At 35.5% G+C, this 19,857-nt stretch overlaps 1 protein-coding gene across 3 annotated transcripts in view; it reads left to right on the plus strand.

Moving 5' to 3' along the window:
• Nucleotides 1-19,857, plus strand: part of MAP4K5 (mitogen-activated protein kinase kinase kinase kinase 5) — a 115,048-nt gene that overhangs the window by 85,173 nt on the left and 10,018 nt on the right. For all 3 annotated transcript variants that reach the window (XM_055436963.2, XM_055436964.2, XM_088839725.1), the window contains exons 21-28: nt 1,508-1,587; nt 1,886-1,946; nt 6,177-6,291; nt 6,657-6,715; nt 8,077-8,180; nt 9,863-10,040; nt 13,314-13,382; nt 18,193-18,285. In XM_055436963.2, the coding sequence (XP_055292938.1) occupies nt 1,508-1,587; nt 1,886-1,946; nt 6,177-6,291; nt 6,657-6,715; nt 8,077-8,180; nt 9,863-10,040; nt 13,314-13,382; nt 18,193-18,285 (759 nt within the window). The remainder of the gene's footprint in view (nt 1-1,507; nt 1,588-1,885; nt 1,947-6,176; nt 6,292-6,656; nt 6,716-8,076; nt 8,181-9,862; nt 10,041-13,313; nt 13,383-18,192; nt 18,286-19,857) is intronic.

Genomic DNA, 19,857 nt, shown 5'->3' on the forward strand with positions numbered 1-19,857 from the left:
ACAGTCATAAAGACAGGTTGTGTAATTATCTGCTTTATGTGCCATCATTAGAAAGTATAACAAAATAATATTAACAGTAAGCAAATTTTTTTTAATATTTGTAACTTTATTTTGCTAGAAGTTTACACTTACAGAAAAGCTAGAGGAATAGAAGAAACTCTGATAGAATCATCAGCAGTTTCTTTTTAACACCCTCACCAAAACCGTACTATTTATTTATTTATTTTTATTTAAGTATAGTTGATTTACAATATTGTGTTAGTTTCAGGTGTACAGAAAAGTGATTCATTTATACACATACATATACTCATTCCTTTTTAGGTTCTTTCCTGTATAAGTTATCACAGAATATTGAGTAGAGTTTGCTGTGCTACACAGTAGATCCTTGTTGGTTTTCCATATTATATATAGTAGTCTGTGTTTTCATCCTTTTGCCACATTTGTTCTACTATTTTCTATCTGTATGTACATTTTTTTTTTTTCTGAATCACTTGAAGGGTGAGTTGTGGACACCATGCTCCTCTTCCCCTTATACTTCACTTTGTATTTCCTAGGAGCAAGAATCATCTCTTATATAATCACAGTACTATTATAAAGATCAGAAATTTTATCATTGATATAATACTGTTTTTTAATCCACAGTCCATATTTAAGTTTTTTTTTTACTTATCCCTGGAGTGTCTTTTTCCTCTCCCTCTTTTTTCCCCCCAGTCCAACATCTAGTTCAAGTTCACGTGTTGGATTTGCCTATCATGCCTTTAGTCTCCTTTAGTCTGAAAGTTTCTCAGCTTTTCTGTGTCACTTGATCATGCCATATTTTGAGGCTGCTTATTTTGTAGAATGTCCCTTAATTTGGGTTTGTCCGATTCGTCCTCATACGTAGATCAAGTTATGCATTTTGGAAAGGAATATCACAGAAGTGTTTTTGTGCTCTTCTCAGTTCATCATATCAGGAGGCACTAGGTATCAACTTGTCCAAGTGCTGGTGACATTAATATTGACCAGTTGGTTAAGGTGGTGTTCACTAGCCCTCTCTTCTGTCAAGTTCCTATTTTTCCCTTTCTAAGTAATTGCTTAATTAATTTCCCAAAATAATTGATAGGTAGCCAGCGTGGAGATACATTGAGACTTGATAAATATCCTCTTGCTCATCAGGCTTTCACTGACTAGTTTTAGTATCCATTGACAATCCATTGGCATCTGTTAACAGTTTTACTTCTTTCTCATTTATTCACTGTGTTTGAATAAGATGACATGTAATGAAAATTTCATTTCAAAAAATTTTATAGGAAGATAAAGAAGAGTTAGTAACAATATATCTACTTTTTAAAAAATGAAGAATTGGGGAAAGATTAAAGAAGGTAGCATGGGTTTTAGAAAATAATTTTTCTTTGGATGAGTGGGTGGCTATCTAATTCTTAATACCATTAAAATATAAGGCCATTATTTTAATGAATAATTTCAGAAAATGTTAGTAAATTCTGGTGATTTATCTCAACTATTTTAGATCAGTACATTATTTTCGGAACTGAAGATGGTATTTATACATTGAATCTCAATGAGCTACATGAGGCAACGATGGAACAGGTAATTTAAGAGTTTTAACTCAAAAAATTATCTTTGACTAATTGAATAAAGGAAATATCTTAATTTTAGGTCAATTTATATGGGCCCCAGTTTTAGTTTTTATGATTTAAATATATAAAGTGGTGAAATTATACTCTTTATATGTTCATATATGAAGATTTTTTTTTGTAAGGTTGTGATAATTTACTGAAAGTTGGAAATAGTTATTTTTCTACTCTTTCAGACTGTTGAAATTTGGAGGTTGAGGGGTAAGGGAATGAAATTGGAGGGTTTTAATTATCTACTTTTTTCTTAATAGTTATTTCCACGGAAATGTACTTGGCTCTATGTTATCAACAATACTTTAATGTCATTGTCAGGTATGTATATGATGAAAATAATATGATAAATAAACCATGGATAAGCAGAGAAATGTAATTTTAATATATATTATTTTAAAATGTTGTTATTTAGGGTAATTATAATCTAATATAGTTAACCTTGAGGCTTGTAAGTGTTTTTGACCAGTGTAGATGTTGTGAGTTAAAGCTGTACTTCCCACACGTGCCCAAGAACAATACAGTTGGAGAACAGGACAGTGGTTGTCTCTTTCACACTGTCTCTGTTCCTGCCACCATCCCTGCCTTCCACTGAGAATCAGCAGTTGAAGGGAAGGAATCAGAGGATCCAACTGCTTCCTTCTCTTTAATCTCGAGCCAGTCACCATCTCTTGTCTCTTGGCCTCAGGTTTCTTTTTTTTTAATTTTTCATAAATTATATCTATTTAAAAAATTTTTTAATTGAAGTGTAGTTGATTTACAGTGTATTGATTTCTGCTATATTATAAAGTATTTTAGTTATCCATATATATATTCTTTTTCATACTCTTTTCCTTTATGGTTTATCACAGGATATTGAACATAGTTCCCTGTGCTATATACAGTAGGACCTTGTTGTTTATATATTCTGTATGTAATAGTTTACATCTGCTAAGCCCAAACTCCCAGTCCACCCTTCCCCACTACCCCTCCCTGTTGACAACCAGCAAGTCTGTTTTCTACTTCTGTGAGTCTGTTTCTGTTTTGTGGATAGGTTCTTTGTGTCACATTAAATTCCACATAAAAGTGATATCATGGTATTTGTCTTTCTTTTTCTGACTTACTTCACTTAGTGTGATCATCTCTAAATCCATCCATGTTGTTGCGCTCAGTTTTCTTAATTGTAATATGAGGAGGATAGTAACAGTAACAACCTCACAAGATTGCCGTGAGGATTAAGTGAGATATAAAGAAGCCTTTGACTGTGTGGATCACAATAAACTGTGGAACATTCTGAAAGAGATGGGAATACCAGACCACCTGACCTGCCTCTTGAGAAACCTGTATGCAGGTCAGGAAGCAACAGTCAGAACTGGACATGGAACAATAGCCTGACTCCAAATAGGAAAAGGAGTACGTCAAGGCTGTATATTGTCACCTTGCTTATTTAACTTATATGCAGAGTACATCATGAGGAACGCTGGGCTGGAAGAAGCACAAGCTGGAATCAAGATTGCCGGGAGAAATATCAGTAACCTCAGATATGCAGATGACACCACCCTTATGGCAGAAAGTGAAGAGGAACTCAAAAGCCTCTTGATGAAAGTGAAAGAGGAGAGTGAAAAGGTTGGCTTGAAGCTCAACATTCAGAAAACAAAGATCATGGCATCTGGTCCCATCACTTCATGGGAAATAGATGGAAAAACAGTGGAAACAGTTTCAGACTTTATTTTTTTGGGCTCCAAAATCACTGCAGATGCTGATTGCAGCCATGAAATTAAAAGACGCTTACTCCTTGGAAGGAAAGTTATGACCAACCTAGATAGTATATTAAAAAGCAGAGACATTACTTTGCCAACAAATGTCTGTCTAGTCAAGGCTATGGTTTTTCCTGTGGTCATATATGGATGTGAGAGTTGGACTGTGAAGAAGGCTGATTGCCGAAGAATTGATGCTTTTGAACTGTGGTGCTGGAGAAGACTCTTGAGAGTCCCTTGGGCTGCAAGGAGATCCAACCAATCCATTCTAAAGGAGATCAGTCCTGGGTGTTCATTGGAAGGACTGATGCTAAAGCTGAAACTGCAATACTTTGGCCACCTCATGCGATGAGTTGACTCACTGGAAAAGACTCTGATGCTGGGAAAGGTTGGGGGCGGGAGGAGAAGGGGACGACAGAGAATGAGATGGCTGGATGGCATCACCGACTCGATGGACATGAGTTTGAGTGAACTCCGGGAGTTGGTGATGGACAGGGAGGCCTGGCGTGCTGTGATTCATGGGGTCGCGGAGAGTTGGACACAACTGAGCGACTGAACTGAACTGAACTGAAAGAATACTTAGTTAACTGTGAAGACTTAGAGATGTTCGCTGGTAGAATTCTGGACCACGTATTTATTAGCCAACTTGGACCAAAACTTTATAAAGTCTTAAAAATAATCATATGGGTTTTGGAGCAGCCTATTCTAATTTTGTTGTTTGTGCTTTTCTTTGTTTTGTTTTGTTGGGGATAGACAGGTGTTGTTTTAGGCTTTTTTTTTTTTCCCTCCAGTTTACCTGCCAAAAACAGTTTTCTTACATTTTGTATTTAAGTGGCTACCTAAAGGTTTGTTACTTGCTTTCATTCTGATAGTATAGTTGGCTCTCTGTATCTGCATGTACAGCTTCAACCAACTGCAGATAGAACTTTTTTTTTTTAATTCTGGAAAATTCCAAAAAGAAACAAAACTTGAAATTTGCCAGGCACTGGGTCACTATTTATATAACATTTACATTGTATTAGGTATTATACATAATCTAGAGATAATTTAAAGTATATGGAAGGGTGTGCATAGGTTATATGCAAGTGCTACATGACATCATTTTATATGAGGGACTTCAGCAACCTCAGATTTTGGTATCTGCATGGGCGTCCTGGAACAATACTTGTGATGGGACCACTGTATAAGATAGTTAATTATTTCTCTCTTTCCTAATCCTAATGCTGTCATCTATTAAAAAAGCACTCATCCCTTTCTCCACTTTGAATAACTAAGTTATTTTAAGATTCCTTAATTTTTTTTGTTTTGTTTGATACTCTGATGATTATATCCCAGCTATTATTTACTGTACTGTCAGACTTTTTGTTACTAAGTATACCTTTCAGCTACTGATGCTTTAAAACATCAGTGCTGATACAGTTTTAACTCATTATGAATTGTGGCTGATTTAAGAAATGTCATTTTCATAATTTTAAGTGTGTATGTGAGTGTATATAACTTAAACTCTTCTACTAACCATCACCTAGTAGAGATTCTTCAGGAATTTGTATATTTGAGCTGATGACAGTGTTTACAAAGAGCACATTATTTGATTGTCCACAAATGTCTTTTTAAAAACTAGGGTCCTCAAATGACTGTTTATTCTCTTTGATTTTGAGTCCCCCAATTTTTTTTTACTTTCATCTAATAAAATATTAATATATCATATTATATTATGAAAATAAACCTAATTCTATCTGAATTAACAATTCTGAATTGTATTCATATAGAGTCACTTTCCTCCAACTGCTTTTATATACCTGTCTGTGTGAATAAGCTTAAAAGCCAGACAGAGTACATTTTAAGAGTCTGCATTTCTGTGCATGAGTGTACATACATGTACATGTGTTAGCTGCTTAGGTAACTAGTTATATATAAAGGGGGACTGGAGAAAGGAAGGGTGGTATAGTGTTAGGCAGAATGCTGCATTTTGAAAAGATACAGAAAATTTTGTATGGATAAAGTCACTCTTTTTCATGTTTTCTCATAGTAAAATGATAGATACTATTTGGGGCTGTTATAGTACCATGTCATATATAGTAAGGAGTCAGATATTTACCATATCTCCCCCTTTTTAATGTGGGTTAAATATGTGGTTTTGATTGTATAGAAATTGTAGTCCAGTTATCCTGAATAATGATAGCACATACTTGTAGCCCTATTATATCCTATGGCATATAGTATTAGTTTGCTTTACTTTTCTTAGTATTTCAGTGTTATCTTAAGACTTCTTTCACAGTCAGTTTTAATCCAAGGTAATGTGGTAGATTATTCATAAATAGGAGTAGCTCAGAAAGACAATGTAGTGATTATATAGTTTTCCATGTTGTACTGAAATAATCACATGCACATCATTGTGACTCAGCCTATTTTGCAAAAATGTTTAACAATTTCTTTTTCTATGTTCACTTCATTAAGATTTACATGTATTCTGTCCAGATCACCTATTAATTAGAATATATCTTGTTTATGTATTCAGTTCAGTTCAGTCGCTCAGTCGTGTCCGACTCTCCGGGACCCCATGAATCACAGCACGCCAGGCCTCCCTGTCCATGGGAAACACAATTATCTGTTACTTTCCTAAAACGTATTTTACTTACTGTCTTTCAAAGTAGTACTAACTATGTATTTTTGTTTATGTTTTTCTGTTTTGCTTGGCTTTTTGAACATGTCTGGATTCATCATTTTAGAAGGTAATTATTATTTCTTTTGTTTGAAAATTGCATTTCTCTATTTTAAATAATTCTAATAAAAATAACATGTTTCTCTTTTATAGGAAAGACCTTTCAACTCTACTCTCATAATCTTATTGCTTTGTTTGAACAAGCCAAAAAACCAGGACTAGCTGCCCATATTCAAACTCATAGGTTTCCAGATCGCATACTACCAAGGTACTAAATATATTGATTCTTCTGGGAGTGAGGGGAACTAGTGTCTATTTTTAAAGCACCCAGTCTTCTTGCCCACTGAAAAACTTCCTTTGTCTTAATTTTGAAAGGTAGTTTACATTAAAGTAAATGTCATATAGAGTTCAAAAGATAAGTGCTTTGTAACTTGACTGTCCATGACCATCATCCATAGAAGTTTTATTATATAAATTCCCAGGCCCCACCTCAGACCTATACTATCATATAGTTAGGAGTCGTAGTTTAAGATGGTTTTTTTTAAAGCTAATTCTGATGGAACTGATTCACAGATCACTCACTGTTTGAGAACCACTGTAGTAGAGTACATTTATGTTGTCCTGTGTTTACAGAAAGTTCGCTTTAACCACAAAGATTCCTGATACAAAGGGCTGCCACAAATGTTGCATAGGTGAGTAAATACTATTTCTCAAACTGAATGGTTAGAACTTTTAACATCTTTAAAATTATCTGTAAAGTTCTTTGAGTATTAAATAAAGGAAGGGAAGCTTTATATTTGTTTTAAATAAGGAGTTAAGGGGCCATTGAAGCTCAGGAATGTATACTGGGACATGGCATAAAAGCACTTGAAGATAGTAGCCCTGACTTGATGCTTTCTCAGAGCCCAATGTTCCTCAGATTTTTTTAACTGCAGTCCCTAAGGCTCTATCTCTGCTAATATCCTAGCTTTCAGTTCAGTTCAGTTCAGTCGCGTCCGACTGTTTGCGACCCCATGAATCACAGCACGCCAGGCCTCCCTGTCCATCACCAACTCCCGGAGTTCACTCAAACTCATGTCCATCGAGTCGGTGATGCCATCCAGCCATCTCATTCTCTGTCGTCCCCTTCTCCTCCCGCCCCCAATCCTTCCCAGCATCAGAGTCTTTTCCAGTGAGTCAACTCGTCGCATGAGGTGGCCAAAGTATTGGAGTTTCAGCTTTAGCATCAGTCCTTTCAGTGAACACCCGGGATTGATCTCCTTTAGAATGGACTGGTTGGATCTCCTGGCTAGCACTTATCATTTACTTAACAGTTATTGATTGAGTAGTGCTTTATGAACAGTATTATTTCAGGATTCTGGCCAACTCTGAAGTTAGAGAGAACAGTCCATATAAGACCACTGTCACTTCTGTTACCAATTATAAGTTTACCAATTATAACCTTCAGGGTCAGAATTTCACTGATGTGACTCAGAATTCGCTGAAAGTGGTTATACTCTTGACTTTGGTTTGTTACAGGGCAAGGATATAGATTAAAATCAGCGAAAGGAAGATGTGCATAGGGCAGAGTCCAGGAAAAATACAAGATGTAGAGCTTCTGTTGCCCTCCATAGAATATGGATAGTGATGTGTGATAATACACAGCATTGCTAGCTAGGTAAGCTTACTCAACAACCTCAGTGTTCAGAGTTTTTACTAGGGCTCTATCAAGTAGGCATGCTTGAGTGCCCACATGGCTGACCTCAGTATCCAGCCCCTCTGGAGGTCAAGTGATGCTGCATGACCCAAAGCCCCTACCGTAACTTGCATGGTTGGTCTTTATGGCCTGATTATTCCCCATCCTAAGGCTATCCCATGTTGCCAGTCCATGGGGTCACAAAGAATCAGACATGACTTAGCAACTGAACAACAACAATGTGTCAGCACGGCCTTTATAAAGAAAACTGAGTTAGCTTTTGGGTGAGTATAATTCAGTAGTTGCTTTTAGCTAGACTTTATGTTTTCATATAAAAATATTCAGTGTTCTAGGTGTGTCTGTTTTGTTTCTTTCTAGTAAGAAACCCTTACACAGGACATAAATACCTCTGCGGAGCTTTACAGTCTGGAATTGTTTTACTTCAGTGGTATGAGCCAATGCAGAAATTCATGTTGATAAAGGTATATATTACTTTGTTTACATTTTCTTCTTTAGAAAACACTAATGTATAATTGAACCTAAAATTATAGAATCCCATTGCTACCAGCCAGGATCATGTTTATAGTTATTTATAGGTATTTATTTGGTTTAGGGGCTTTTGTGTTCTTAAGACTTTATAAAGATTTCATCTTTATTTTATGTTAATAAACTTTCAGAAATAACACATTCATAAAGAAGAATGTGGCCAATTCTCGAAAATATATGTTTATGGAAAACTGATCCTTATCATGATCATTTAGATGTAGTCATTTTTTTAATTGAAGTATTATATGATATTGTGTTTCAGGTATAGAGCAAAGTGTTCAGTTGTATATTTCTTTTTTCAGATTGTTTTCATTATAGATTATTAAAGGTATTAAATATAGTTTCCTATGTTACACAGTAAATCCTTTTTGCTTATGTATTTTAATTCTGTACTTATTTATCCATTCCCCACTCCCTTTCTTCTTTGTTTTTTATGTCTGTTTTTGTTTTGTATGTAGATTCATTTGTATTGTTTTTTAGATCCCACATATAAGTGATATCATGTATTATTTGTCTGACTTACTTCACTAAGCGTGATATTGTCTAGGTCCATCCATGTTGCTGCAGTGGCAATGTTTCATTCTTCTTATGGCTGAATAATATTCCATTGAATATACACAGCATGTCTTATGCCAGTCATCTGTTGATGTGCGCTTGGATTGTTCTCATGGCTTGGCTGTTATAAATAGTGCTGCTGTGAATGCTGGGGTGTGTGTATCTTTTCAAATTAGTTTCATCTTTTCCAGGGTATTCCCGGGAGTAGGATTGCAGGATCATATGGAAGCTCACTTTTCTGTTTTTTAAGGAACCCTCCATACTGTTCTCCATAGTGACTGCACCAATTTATATTCCTACCAGTAGTGTAGGAGTGTTCTCTTTCCTCCAAACCCTCCCCAGCATTATTTCTAGACTTTAGTAGCCATTACGATTGGTGTGAAATGGTACCTCATGGTAGTTTTGATATGTATCTCTCTAATAATTAGCAGTGTTGAGCATCTTTTCATGTGCCTCGTTAGCCATCTGTATGTCTTCTTTGGGAAAATGTCTGTTTAGGTCTTCTGCCCATTTTTTGATTGGGTTTTTTCTTTTCTTCATATGAACTGTATGTGTACTTTGGAAATTAAGCCCTTGTTGGTCACATTATTTACAAATATTTCCTTCCTTTCTGTATATTTACTTTCTTGTTTTATTTATGGTTTCCTTTGCTATGCAAAAGTTTTTAAGTTTGATTAGGTCCTATTTGTTTATTTTTGTCTTTATTTATTTATTTGACTTAGGAGACTGATCTAAGAAAATATTGCTACAATTTTTTGAGTCTTTAAGCTGTTTTGAGTTTATTTTTGTATATGATAAGAAGGAATGTTCTAACCTCATTGATTTACATGAGGCTGTCCCACTTTCATAATGCTGCTTTGTCGTAGGTTAGTTGACCATAGGTCTGTGGATTTATTTCTATGTTCTCTATTCTGTTCCATTGATCTGTATGTCTGTTTTTGTGCCAGTAAGAGGGAGTCATTTCTTAGATCAATCAAAAAAATGAAAGCCTTTCTGTTGAATTTATTCAGCAACAGAATGAATGAGGAGATTGTTTCTAAATTATGCTCCTTTTTTCTTGCAGCACTTTGATTTTCCTTTGCCAAGTCCTTTGAATGTTTTTGAAATGCTGGTAATACCAGAACAGGAATATCCTATGGTCTGTGTAGCTATTAGCAAAGGCACCGAATTAAATCAGGTAGTTCAGTTTGAAACAATCAATTTGAACTCTGCATCCTCATGGTTTACAGAAATTGGTGCTGGTAAGTGTTTTTTACTTTATGTTAAAGTATTAATGCTTTTGTCTGTAGAAGAAGCAGAACAGGTTCAACCTGCATGGGCTTTCTAATAGAGTTTCCCAAGTAAGCACAGAAGATCATGTACATAGAGTTTATGATCTCCGTTTGCCAGAGGTAATTTGATACATACAAAGTATTTTACCAAGAAAAATTTTAATGATTCCCAGCATTTAAAAGTCTTAGTTGTTGTCAGTTAATATTTGGACTTACTAAATAAATAAGTTTTCTAAGATGGTTTTCAGATTTTATCAACTTCTCAAGCAAAGAAATTTCGTTTTTTTAAAATCAACTTTTCCCCCTACACTTCCTAAAATCATTGAGTTCTAATACTTTTCAGACTTAAATAGAAGCTTCTCATGTGTGGCCTCCAAGCATTACCATTTAAAGTTACAGGGAATATTATATCTCTTGCATTTTCTGAGAATGGTTTGTTAGCCTAGAATTTTATCAAACATGTCTCAGTGAAAGCTCTGAAAAGATTGGGAAGTTTATTTTAAACTTTAAAATTGGAACAAATCAGTCAAGAATTTATGTTAAAAATTAGTAAAATGAAGGTGTTCATTTTGCCCGTTTACTGTTTTTGTTGTACTAGTGCATTGTCACCCCAAGTTCATCAAGCCATTTTTACATATGAAGTCAAGCAAGCTTTAGTTATAACTATTTCATTGCTATGTTGCTAAGTCACTTCAGTCGTGTCCGACTCTGTGTGACCCCATAGACGGCAGCCCACCAGGCTCCCCCGTCCCTAGGATTCTCCAGGCAAGAACACTGGAGTGGGTTGCCATTTCCTTCTCCAATGTGTGAAAGTGAAAAGTGAAAGTGAAGTCGCTCAGTCGTGTCCGACCCTTAGCGACCCCACGGACTGCAGCCTACCAGGCTCCTCCGTCCATGGGATTTTCTAGGCAAGAGTACTGGAGTGGCTTGCCATTGCCTTCTCCGAACTATTTCATTACTGACCCCTTTTTCTTTATCACCTTGAGAAGAGGTCTGTTATAAGTTATCATAAGTTTTTATTAAATATCTTTGGCTTTTGATCATCTTTAGGCTAAATTATAAGAACTCTTTACACATCCCAGCTATTGAAGTTAATGTAGAACTGCACTAATGTCACTTTCAGAATAAGAATCAGTATGACCTGTTGATGTCCTAGTAAATGTTTGACAACAGACTCTTGGGCTGCAGAGAAGCCTCGTTTATAGCAGTTGCCTGTTTCTATGGTATAAACACTCTCACCACAGCCAATTTCAAAATACCAACTTAATGTCATCTGACTTGAAAAATTTCTGAAAATTTTCAGTCCAGTACAAGCCAGTTCCAGCATGCCTTGGACTATTATCACTGTTTTTGTGCACCAGATCATAATTTCCAGTAGAATAAAATAGGAATATATTCTTTACCCTCCCCCTGTCCTACCGTCTCCCTCCCGCCCCCTGCACTCATTTTTCTTTCTAATTTGTTAGCGCTTTTGGTTGAGTTAGATGCATATCCTCATGGTATAGCTATCAGGAAGGTGCAAACAGCATTGTTTTATTATCATGAAATATAAGCAAGCCAAATAGAAATGTGTTCTATTAGATACTTACTGCGGAAATGGCAACCCACTCCAGTGTTCTTGCCTGGAGAATCCCAGGGACGGGGGAGCCTGGTGGGCTGCCGTCTATGGGGTCATACAGAGTCGAACACAACTGAAGTGACTTAGCAGCAGCAGCAGCAGCAGCTAAAAAGAAGGTTTATGGGTCCGTTTATTTTAAAACCAAGATCATGTTTGGCAGACAGCCCCAACTTGTTTATAAGTTGTTCATATATAATAATAGTGTAGAGAAAGTTATTTCATGTGATTATCTAATGTAAGTTTACAAACCACTTCTGTATGTTGTATTAGGAGGTTACATTGTTTAAGGCTGGGCATTCAGTGAGTCCTTTTGTGAATTTGCAGGGGTGAGGTTCAGGGGTTGTTGTTTGCTTTTTAATGCCAGAGGTATACTGTTCTATCCACTTATAATGCAGTCTAGACTAAAATTATGGCAGACCCACAATTACTTCCCAAGGAGAGCCAAAACTCTGAGGGTATACATTCAAATCACCCTAAAGCAGAGATTGTCCTTATTAGGTTTCTCCATTTTCACAAATGATTGCTAATCTATCTCCCAGCTATGTTGATTGCTGAGACCATACCTTGACTTGACAGCAGTTTTAACAATTAAAATGAACTCCTACTCCAAGACTCTCTTAGTCTTATTTTGATTAATGTTGCAGTATCCTTTTCTCCAAGGATGGTGCTTAGTAATTATCATCAGCACACAATAACTGTATGTTAATAGAAAAGCTATTTTTTTTTAATATTGCCTGAGAAACAGCACTTTACCAATTCTGTACATCTGGATTCTTCACTATATATGGATTTCGAAAGGTCCACAAATACCCAAAAATAATGTGTAAGATTTTGTGTTTATGCTCAGATGTGCAGTTTTTAAGGGAGAGGATCTATGGGTTTTCCCAAAAGATGTAGTTAAGAATGACTGCTCTAAATAATCTAAAATCTTTGCATAGTTTCACCTAGACCATTCATGCATTCTGAGTGGCTAAAATAGTTTTACCAAAAATGTTTTGCAAAAATGTCACCACTTAATTAGTAGATGTTTATCAGCCAAGTAGTGAAAGTTGCTTCCTGCAAAGATACTGTTGACAGTATTGTTCCTTATGTCAACTGGTGTCATGTTAATAAAGGAACTCCAACCTACCACTCATACCCCAAAAACCAGAAAAATTGCTCTCTGATCATAGTTTCATTAATACTTTTGCTTTTTCTGAATTACTGACTTGTTTTTTTTTTAATCTCAGAGACACTGTGACCCACCTGACCTTGTTTTCATCTTCTCATTGTCTTCTATAAAATGCAGAGCAAAATCTAATCACTGTATAACATGCATCTTACTTCTTACCCATATTTACCATTTGCTTCATTTTATTTTTGTAATATACCTTTCTGGAACTAGCCAGGGCATTAATTAAATGTAATATTGAGCCTTTCTCAGTTAGCCTTGCTTAAGACTTTGTTTTTTAAATTGACTTACATACAATTTTTTGAGAACATAATTATAAAATATAATTTTTGTGTTAAACTTCAAAGGCTAGTTTAAAATCACAGAAGAAAATCAGAATTTGTGTTTCTTTTCTAAGTTCTAATTTTTAAAGCATATTATATAACTGTAACCTTGTTTTTCTTTTCCCCCCAAGGCAACCAACAGTTAGATTCCATTCATGTAACACAGTTGGAGAGAGATACTGTTTTAGTGTGTTTGGACAGTAAGTACCATTTTAAAGTTTATTCTAAGTATACTACTTGATATAACATACCTTTTCATGATCTAGTAGAGTAGTTTTGACTTTTCCACCTTAAGTAGCTGTGTTTTATTGGTGAAAAACGTAAATTATTTACATATATAGTAATTAATTGATCTGTTTGTCAATACTGTCCTCTGTGACCTTTTTCTTTATTTTGTTTGGCCTACTTGGAACATTGTACAGTCGACCCTCTGTATCCATGGGTTCCACATCCTTTATTCAATCAACCATGGATTGAAAATATTCAGAAAAAAAATTCCAGAAAGCTCAGAAAAACAGACCTGAATTTGCTGAGTGCCTGAAAACTATTTACACAGCTTTAACACTGTGTTAATGTATTATAAGTAATCTAGGACCTACTGCATAGCACAGGGAACTATACTAAATATTATGTATAACCTATAAGGGAAAAGAATCTGAAAAAATATATATATACACCCCCACACACATACGTGGGCTTCCCCCATAGCTCAGTGGTAAAGAATCTGCCTGCAATGAAGGAGAGGAAAGAAATGCCAGTTCGATCCCTGGGTCAGGAAGATCCCCTGGAGGAGCATGCGGCAACCCACTCCAGTATTTTTGCCTTGAAAATCGCATGGGCAGAGGAGGCTCAGTTCAGTCGTCGCTCAGTCGTGTCCGACTCTTTGCGACCCCATGAATCACAGCATGCCAGGCCTGCCTGTCCATCACCAACTCCCAGAGTTCACTCAAACTCATGTCCATCGAGTCGGTGATGCCATCCAGCCATCTCATTCTCTGTTGTCCCCGTCTCCTCCCGCCCCCAATCCCTCCTAGCATCAGACTCTTTTCCAGTGAGTCAACTCGTCGCATGAGGTGGCCAAAGTATTGGAGTTTCAGCTTCAGCATCAGTCCTTCCAATGAACACCCAGGATTGATCTCCTCTAGAATGACTGGTTGGATCTCCTTGCAGTACAAGGGACTCTCAAGAGTCTTCTCAAGCACCACAGTTCAAAAGCATCAATTCTTCGGCGATCAGCTTTCTTCACAGTCCAACTCTCACATCCGTACATGACCACGGGAAAAACCATAGCCTTGACTAGATGGACCTTGGTTGGCAAAGTAATGTTTCTGCTTTTTAATATGCTATCTAGGTTGGTCATAACTTTCCTTCCAAGGAGTAAGCGTCTTTTAATTTCCTGGCTGCAATCAGCATCTGCAGTGATTTTGGAGCCCAAAAAAATAAAGTCTGACACTGTTTCCACTGTTTTTCCATCTATTTCCCATGAAGTGATGGGACCAGATGCCATGATCTTTGTTCTGAATGTTGAGCTTCAAGCCAACCTTTTCACTCTCCTCTTTCACTTTCATCAAGAGGCTTTTGAGTTCCTCTTCACTTTCTGCCATAAGGGTGGTGTCATCTGCATATCTGAGGTTATTGATATTTGTCCCGGCAATCTTGATTCCAGCTTGTGCTTCTTCCAGCCCAGCATTCCTCATGATGTACTCTGCATATAAGTTAAATAAGCAGGGTGACAATATACAACCTTGACGTACTCCTTTGCCTATTTGGAACCAGTCTGTTGTTCCATGTCCAGTTCTGACTGTTGCTTCCTGACCTGCATACAGGTTTCTCAGGAGGCAGGTCAGGTGGTCTGGTATTCCCATCTCTTTCAGAATGTTCCACAGTTTATTGTGATCCACACAGTCAAAGGCTTTGGCATAGTCAATGAAGCAGAAATAGTTGGTTTTCTGGAACTCTCTTGCTTTCTCCATGATCCAGCGGATGTTGGCAATTTGATCTCTGGTTCCTCTGCCTTTTCTAAAACCTGCTTGAACATCTGGAAGTTCACGGTTCACATATTGCTGAAGCCTGGCTTGGAGAATTTTGAGCATGACTGTACTAGTGTGTGAGATGAATGCAATTGTGCGGTAGTTTGAGCATTCTTTGGCATTGCCTTTCTTTGGCATTGCCTTTCTTTGGGATTGGAATGAAGACTGACCTTTTCCAGTCCTGTGGCCACTGCTGAGTTTTCCACATTTGCTGGCATATTGAGTGCAGCACTTTCACAGCATCATCTTTCAGGATTTGAAATAGCTCAATTGGAATTCTGTCACCTCCACTAGCTTTGTTCGTAGTGATGCTCTCTAAGGCCCACTTAACTTCACATTCCAATATGTCTGGCTCCAGGTGAGTGATCATGCCATCATGATTATCTTCATCGTGAAGATCTTTTCTGTATAGTTCTTCTGTGTATTCTTGCCACCTCTTCTTAATATCTTCTGCTTCTGTTAGGTCCATACCATTTCTGTCCTTTATCGAGCTCATCTTTGCTTGAAATATTCCCTTGATATCTTTAATTTTCTTGAAAAGATCTCTTGTTTTTCGTATTCTGTTGTTTTCCCCTATTTCTTTGCATTGATCGCTGAGGAAGGCTTTCTTATCTCTCCTTGCTATTCTTTGGAACTCTGCAAAGTTGAGATGCTTATATCTTTCCTTTTCTCCTTTGCTTTTTCCTTCTCTTCTTTTCACAGCTATTTGTAAGGCCTCCTCAGACAGCCATTTTACTTTTTTGCATTTCTTTTCTATGGGGATGGTCTTGGTCCCTGTCTCCTGGACAGTGTCACGAACCTCCGTCCAGAGTTCATCAGGCACTCTATCTATCAGATCTAGTCCCTTAAATCTATTTCTTACTTCCACTGTATAATCATAAGGGATTTGATTTAGGTCATATCTGAAAGGTCTAGTGGTTTTCCCTACTTTCTTCAATTTAAGTCTGAATTTGGCAATAAGGAGTTCATGATCTGAGCCACAGTCAGCTCCTGGTCTTGTTTTTGCTGACTGTATAGAGCTTCTCCATCTTTGTGGGCTTCAATCCATAGGGTCACACAGAGTTGGACATGACTGAAGTGAATGAGCACACATATACACGTACGTATAACTGAATTGGTGTGCTGAACACCTGAAACTTACACAATATTGTAAATCAGCTATATTTCAATAAAAATATTCTAAAATATTAAACTCTATGGAGAGATATGTATAGGTTATATGCAAGCACTAGGCCATTTTATATAAGGGACTGTAGCATACATGGATTTTGATCTCCTTAAGGGATATAGGAACCAATCCCCTGTGGGTACCAAGGGACAACAATATTAGAACAGTTTTCCATAACCTTAGGGTTTTCTGTATAAACTATCCTGAGAGTTTTTTCATAAATCATGTTAATGAAAAAGTAGAAGATTATACTAATATGATCACTTATATAACACAAACTTTTAGAATCCTGTCAGTGTAATATTCTAATTTACAAATAGATTTGAGATCCTTACCTGTAATTATAATTCTTTTAACGTAGGGAGAGATGTTATTGATAGATGTATGTTGTGCTATATATGCAGTGGAGAGCAGAAAAACTTTAACAAGTTTTTTCAGTTTTTCAAACAAAGCACTCGAATTCCTAAAAATCTACTTTACTTGAATGCAGTGAATCCTGCAAGTGAAATTCTCCCAGACTTGGAATTATATTTGAAATTTGGCAATATTCTCTGTGGTTTGATTCATTCCAGTATTTGAAAATTATTAAAACTTCTCTTCGATGTTTAGGGTTATTTTTTAAATTGTTCCACTATTGAATTTGCCGTATTTTTGTCTTAATTTCTCTTCTCTAAAGCATTCCCTTTTGGATTTGCCTTATAGACTCATAAAGATCATCTAATATTATAGATAAGTAAACCAAATCCCACAATTTTTCCTTTGCCCATTATCCCTTAAGTACTTTTGATTCTTTGAATACTGATAAGATTGGAGTGTTTTTTGGTTACTTTAAAGTGAATTCAGTGAATTCTTTTTTACTCAAAACAAGTAGAAAGCTCAGTACTGATTAATCAAATAAAAAGATGATCAGAATTTAATTGTAATAATGTTTAACCTTTAACATTAAACCCCTAAATACCTTCTGAGCCATCCAAGGATAATAAATCGTACTTAGTTTTCATTTTGTTCATTTATGTATTTTGTCAAAAAAAATTTTAAACCTTTGATTAACTAAGCCTTCCATTTCCCAGTTATTCATGGCAAATGGGAAGTTAACTTTCTTCAGTTGGTTTTTTTTCTCTTAAGGGAGCAGAAAAAATTATTTGTCAACTATACAGTATAAAGCAGTTTTACCGAGCGTCAATAGAGATAGGTCTGTAGTCACAAATCATGATAGACAAATGAGGAAGTATTGCAGAGAGAAAATATCTTCCAAGTCAGAGCTAAGATGGTTACATTTAAAAAACAAAAGGACGAAAGGGAAATAGAATTATTCACATATACTGTGTATCCCACAGTTTACTGATAAAGAAAATGACACTTGAGAGTATCATTTTTTTGTCCCTTGTACTTCTGTAGAATGTTAGTCTCATACTAAAGTTGAGAATACTGCTATATTACTTATATGTTATGTAATTTGTAAGGGGGAAAAATCTACTGGTATTGCTGAATATTTAGGCACCAAGGTAACCACTATTAAAGAAACACTGCACTTTAAAAAAATCAGAATGTAAGTGTTTAATAACTATGTTAAAAAAAAATAGTAATGGAACTGCCATTTACAAAGGAGGCCTTACTTGTATAGAACGTATCAATGACAGTTTTTCACTGAGCATGCTTGAATCAAGAGAAATTATTTGACTTTATTAAGGTAAGGTAAAGGTAAAAGCTCATATATATCTATGTAAAATATCATGTAAAATCCATATATCAAGTTACATTTATTTTAACAAATTTGTATTTCCAGTCTTGACTTGTTTTTTCTTTTTTAAGAATTTGTAAAAATTGTAAATCTACAAGGAAAACTAAAATCAAGTAAGAAACTGGCCTCTGAGCTAAGTTTTGATTTTCGCATTGAATCTGTAGGTAAGTCTCCTTTTTAAAATAATGCATTTAGAGATCTTGGGTTTTTGTTCCTTTTGTTCTTAAGGGTTACCTAGACCAGCACTGTCTCATAGAAATTTCTTTGAGATAGAAATGTTCTCTGTGTTTGTAAATACAGTAGTCATTAATCATACTTGTTAAGCATTTAAAACATGGCTGGTGCTACATTTTAATTTTTAAAATTTTAATTAATTTAAAATTTGATATAAATAGCCACATGTGGCTTGTTCCTATCATATTAGACAGTGCAGGTCTGGACCATAATAATCTTTTATTGTTGTTTCTTGAATATTTAAAACATGAAAACATTTCTTAAATTTCTATATATTGTTCCCTTTGCTGCATCAAGTGAATTATACTTCTTCCAGTACTTTCCAAATCATGAAGATATTTGTGTGATGTGATTAACAGCGTTAAAATTCTTTGCCTTGTAAGATTCTGGTTGGTGTGTGTTGGTGGTTTTGCTTTAAGGTCTATTTAAATATAAATAGCTAGTTTCCCACAGAATCTGGAAAATACTACTATACCATTTGAATTTACTTCCTTGTCAATGAGTGTTTAACTCTGTAATATCATTAATGTTATGATAAAAAATTATATTTTATTATTTTTTGCATCCTCACTGATTAATGTCAGTAACTATTTTCCTCAGTCATAATAGGATTTATGAAAAAAGTGGGAACATTTTGAATAGTCTATAATATGGTTCTGCTGCTGCTATAAGTCAAAAACAGTTAATCAAAATTGATTTTTATTTAGGCCATAAAAAATGTGTATTTTAAAATTAAATGTATATAACTTCTAAAAACATGTTTCTCACTATTTAGAAAATTTTCTGTTTATTTTTAATATTTTAATGCTTTCTCAAATGCAGTTTTGCCCTATCTCAAAGTGTATTTTATCCCTCTGGGTAAACATCTCACATATAAATAATTTGCTTATGATTAGAAATTTTAATCTTCTTAAGCAGAAGACCTAAATTTTCTCTAGATGCTATGACAAAAGGAATTTTGGAAATAGTTTCTTCTTTTACTCCTTTGTATTCTGGATACTGCATACTAGTTCCTAAGATTTAATATTTTCAATAGAGATTCCAAAATACAGATCTTTAGATTTTCTTAATTTTAACTGAAACACACTTGTACCTCAACTTTCTCATATGTGCCAGATGTTTTAGGAAATTTTAGTTGTACAAAAGTTTGTTCCTCCTAGGCTACAATCTTTTCTTTCCAGTGAATCTTGGAATAATTCCAAAGGTCCTCCTGGGGAAAAAGAGTCCTTTTAAGTCACCTTTTAAAAACAAAGCCAGTACCTGTTTTTTCATTTCACGGTTAGTGAAATTTGTATAATTTGTCACTGTAAAATTATGTTTATTGAGCTAAATTATGTCTCCAGAATATTCTTACATTAACTTTTTACAGAGTCAGTTTTCGGTAAGAGGTGTAATAAATTTCAGTCACTTTCTCTCATCACCTTTACTGGTTCAGGGCATATGGCTAACTCTTCAACAATTAAATTGGTTCTTTCCCTCATTCTTACTCCCTCACTCACTCC

Source organism: Moschus berezovskii, chromosome 9 (assembly GCF_049115385.1).
Source record: "Moschus berezovskii isolate FMDL1 chromosome 9, NW_MosBer_1.0, whole genome shotgun sequence".
NCBI classification, from domain to species: Eukaryota; Metazoa; Chordata; class Mammalia; order Artiodactyla; family Moschidae; genus Moschus; species Moschus berezovskii.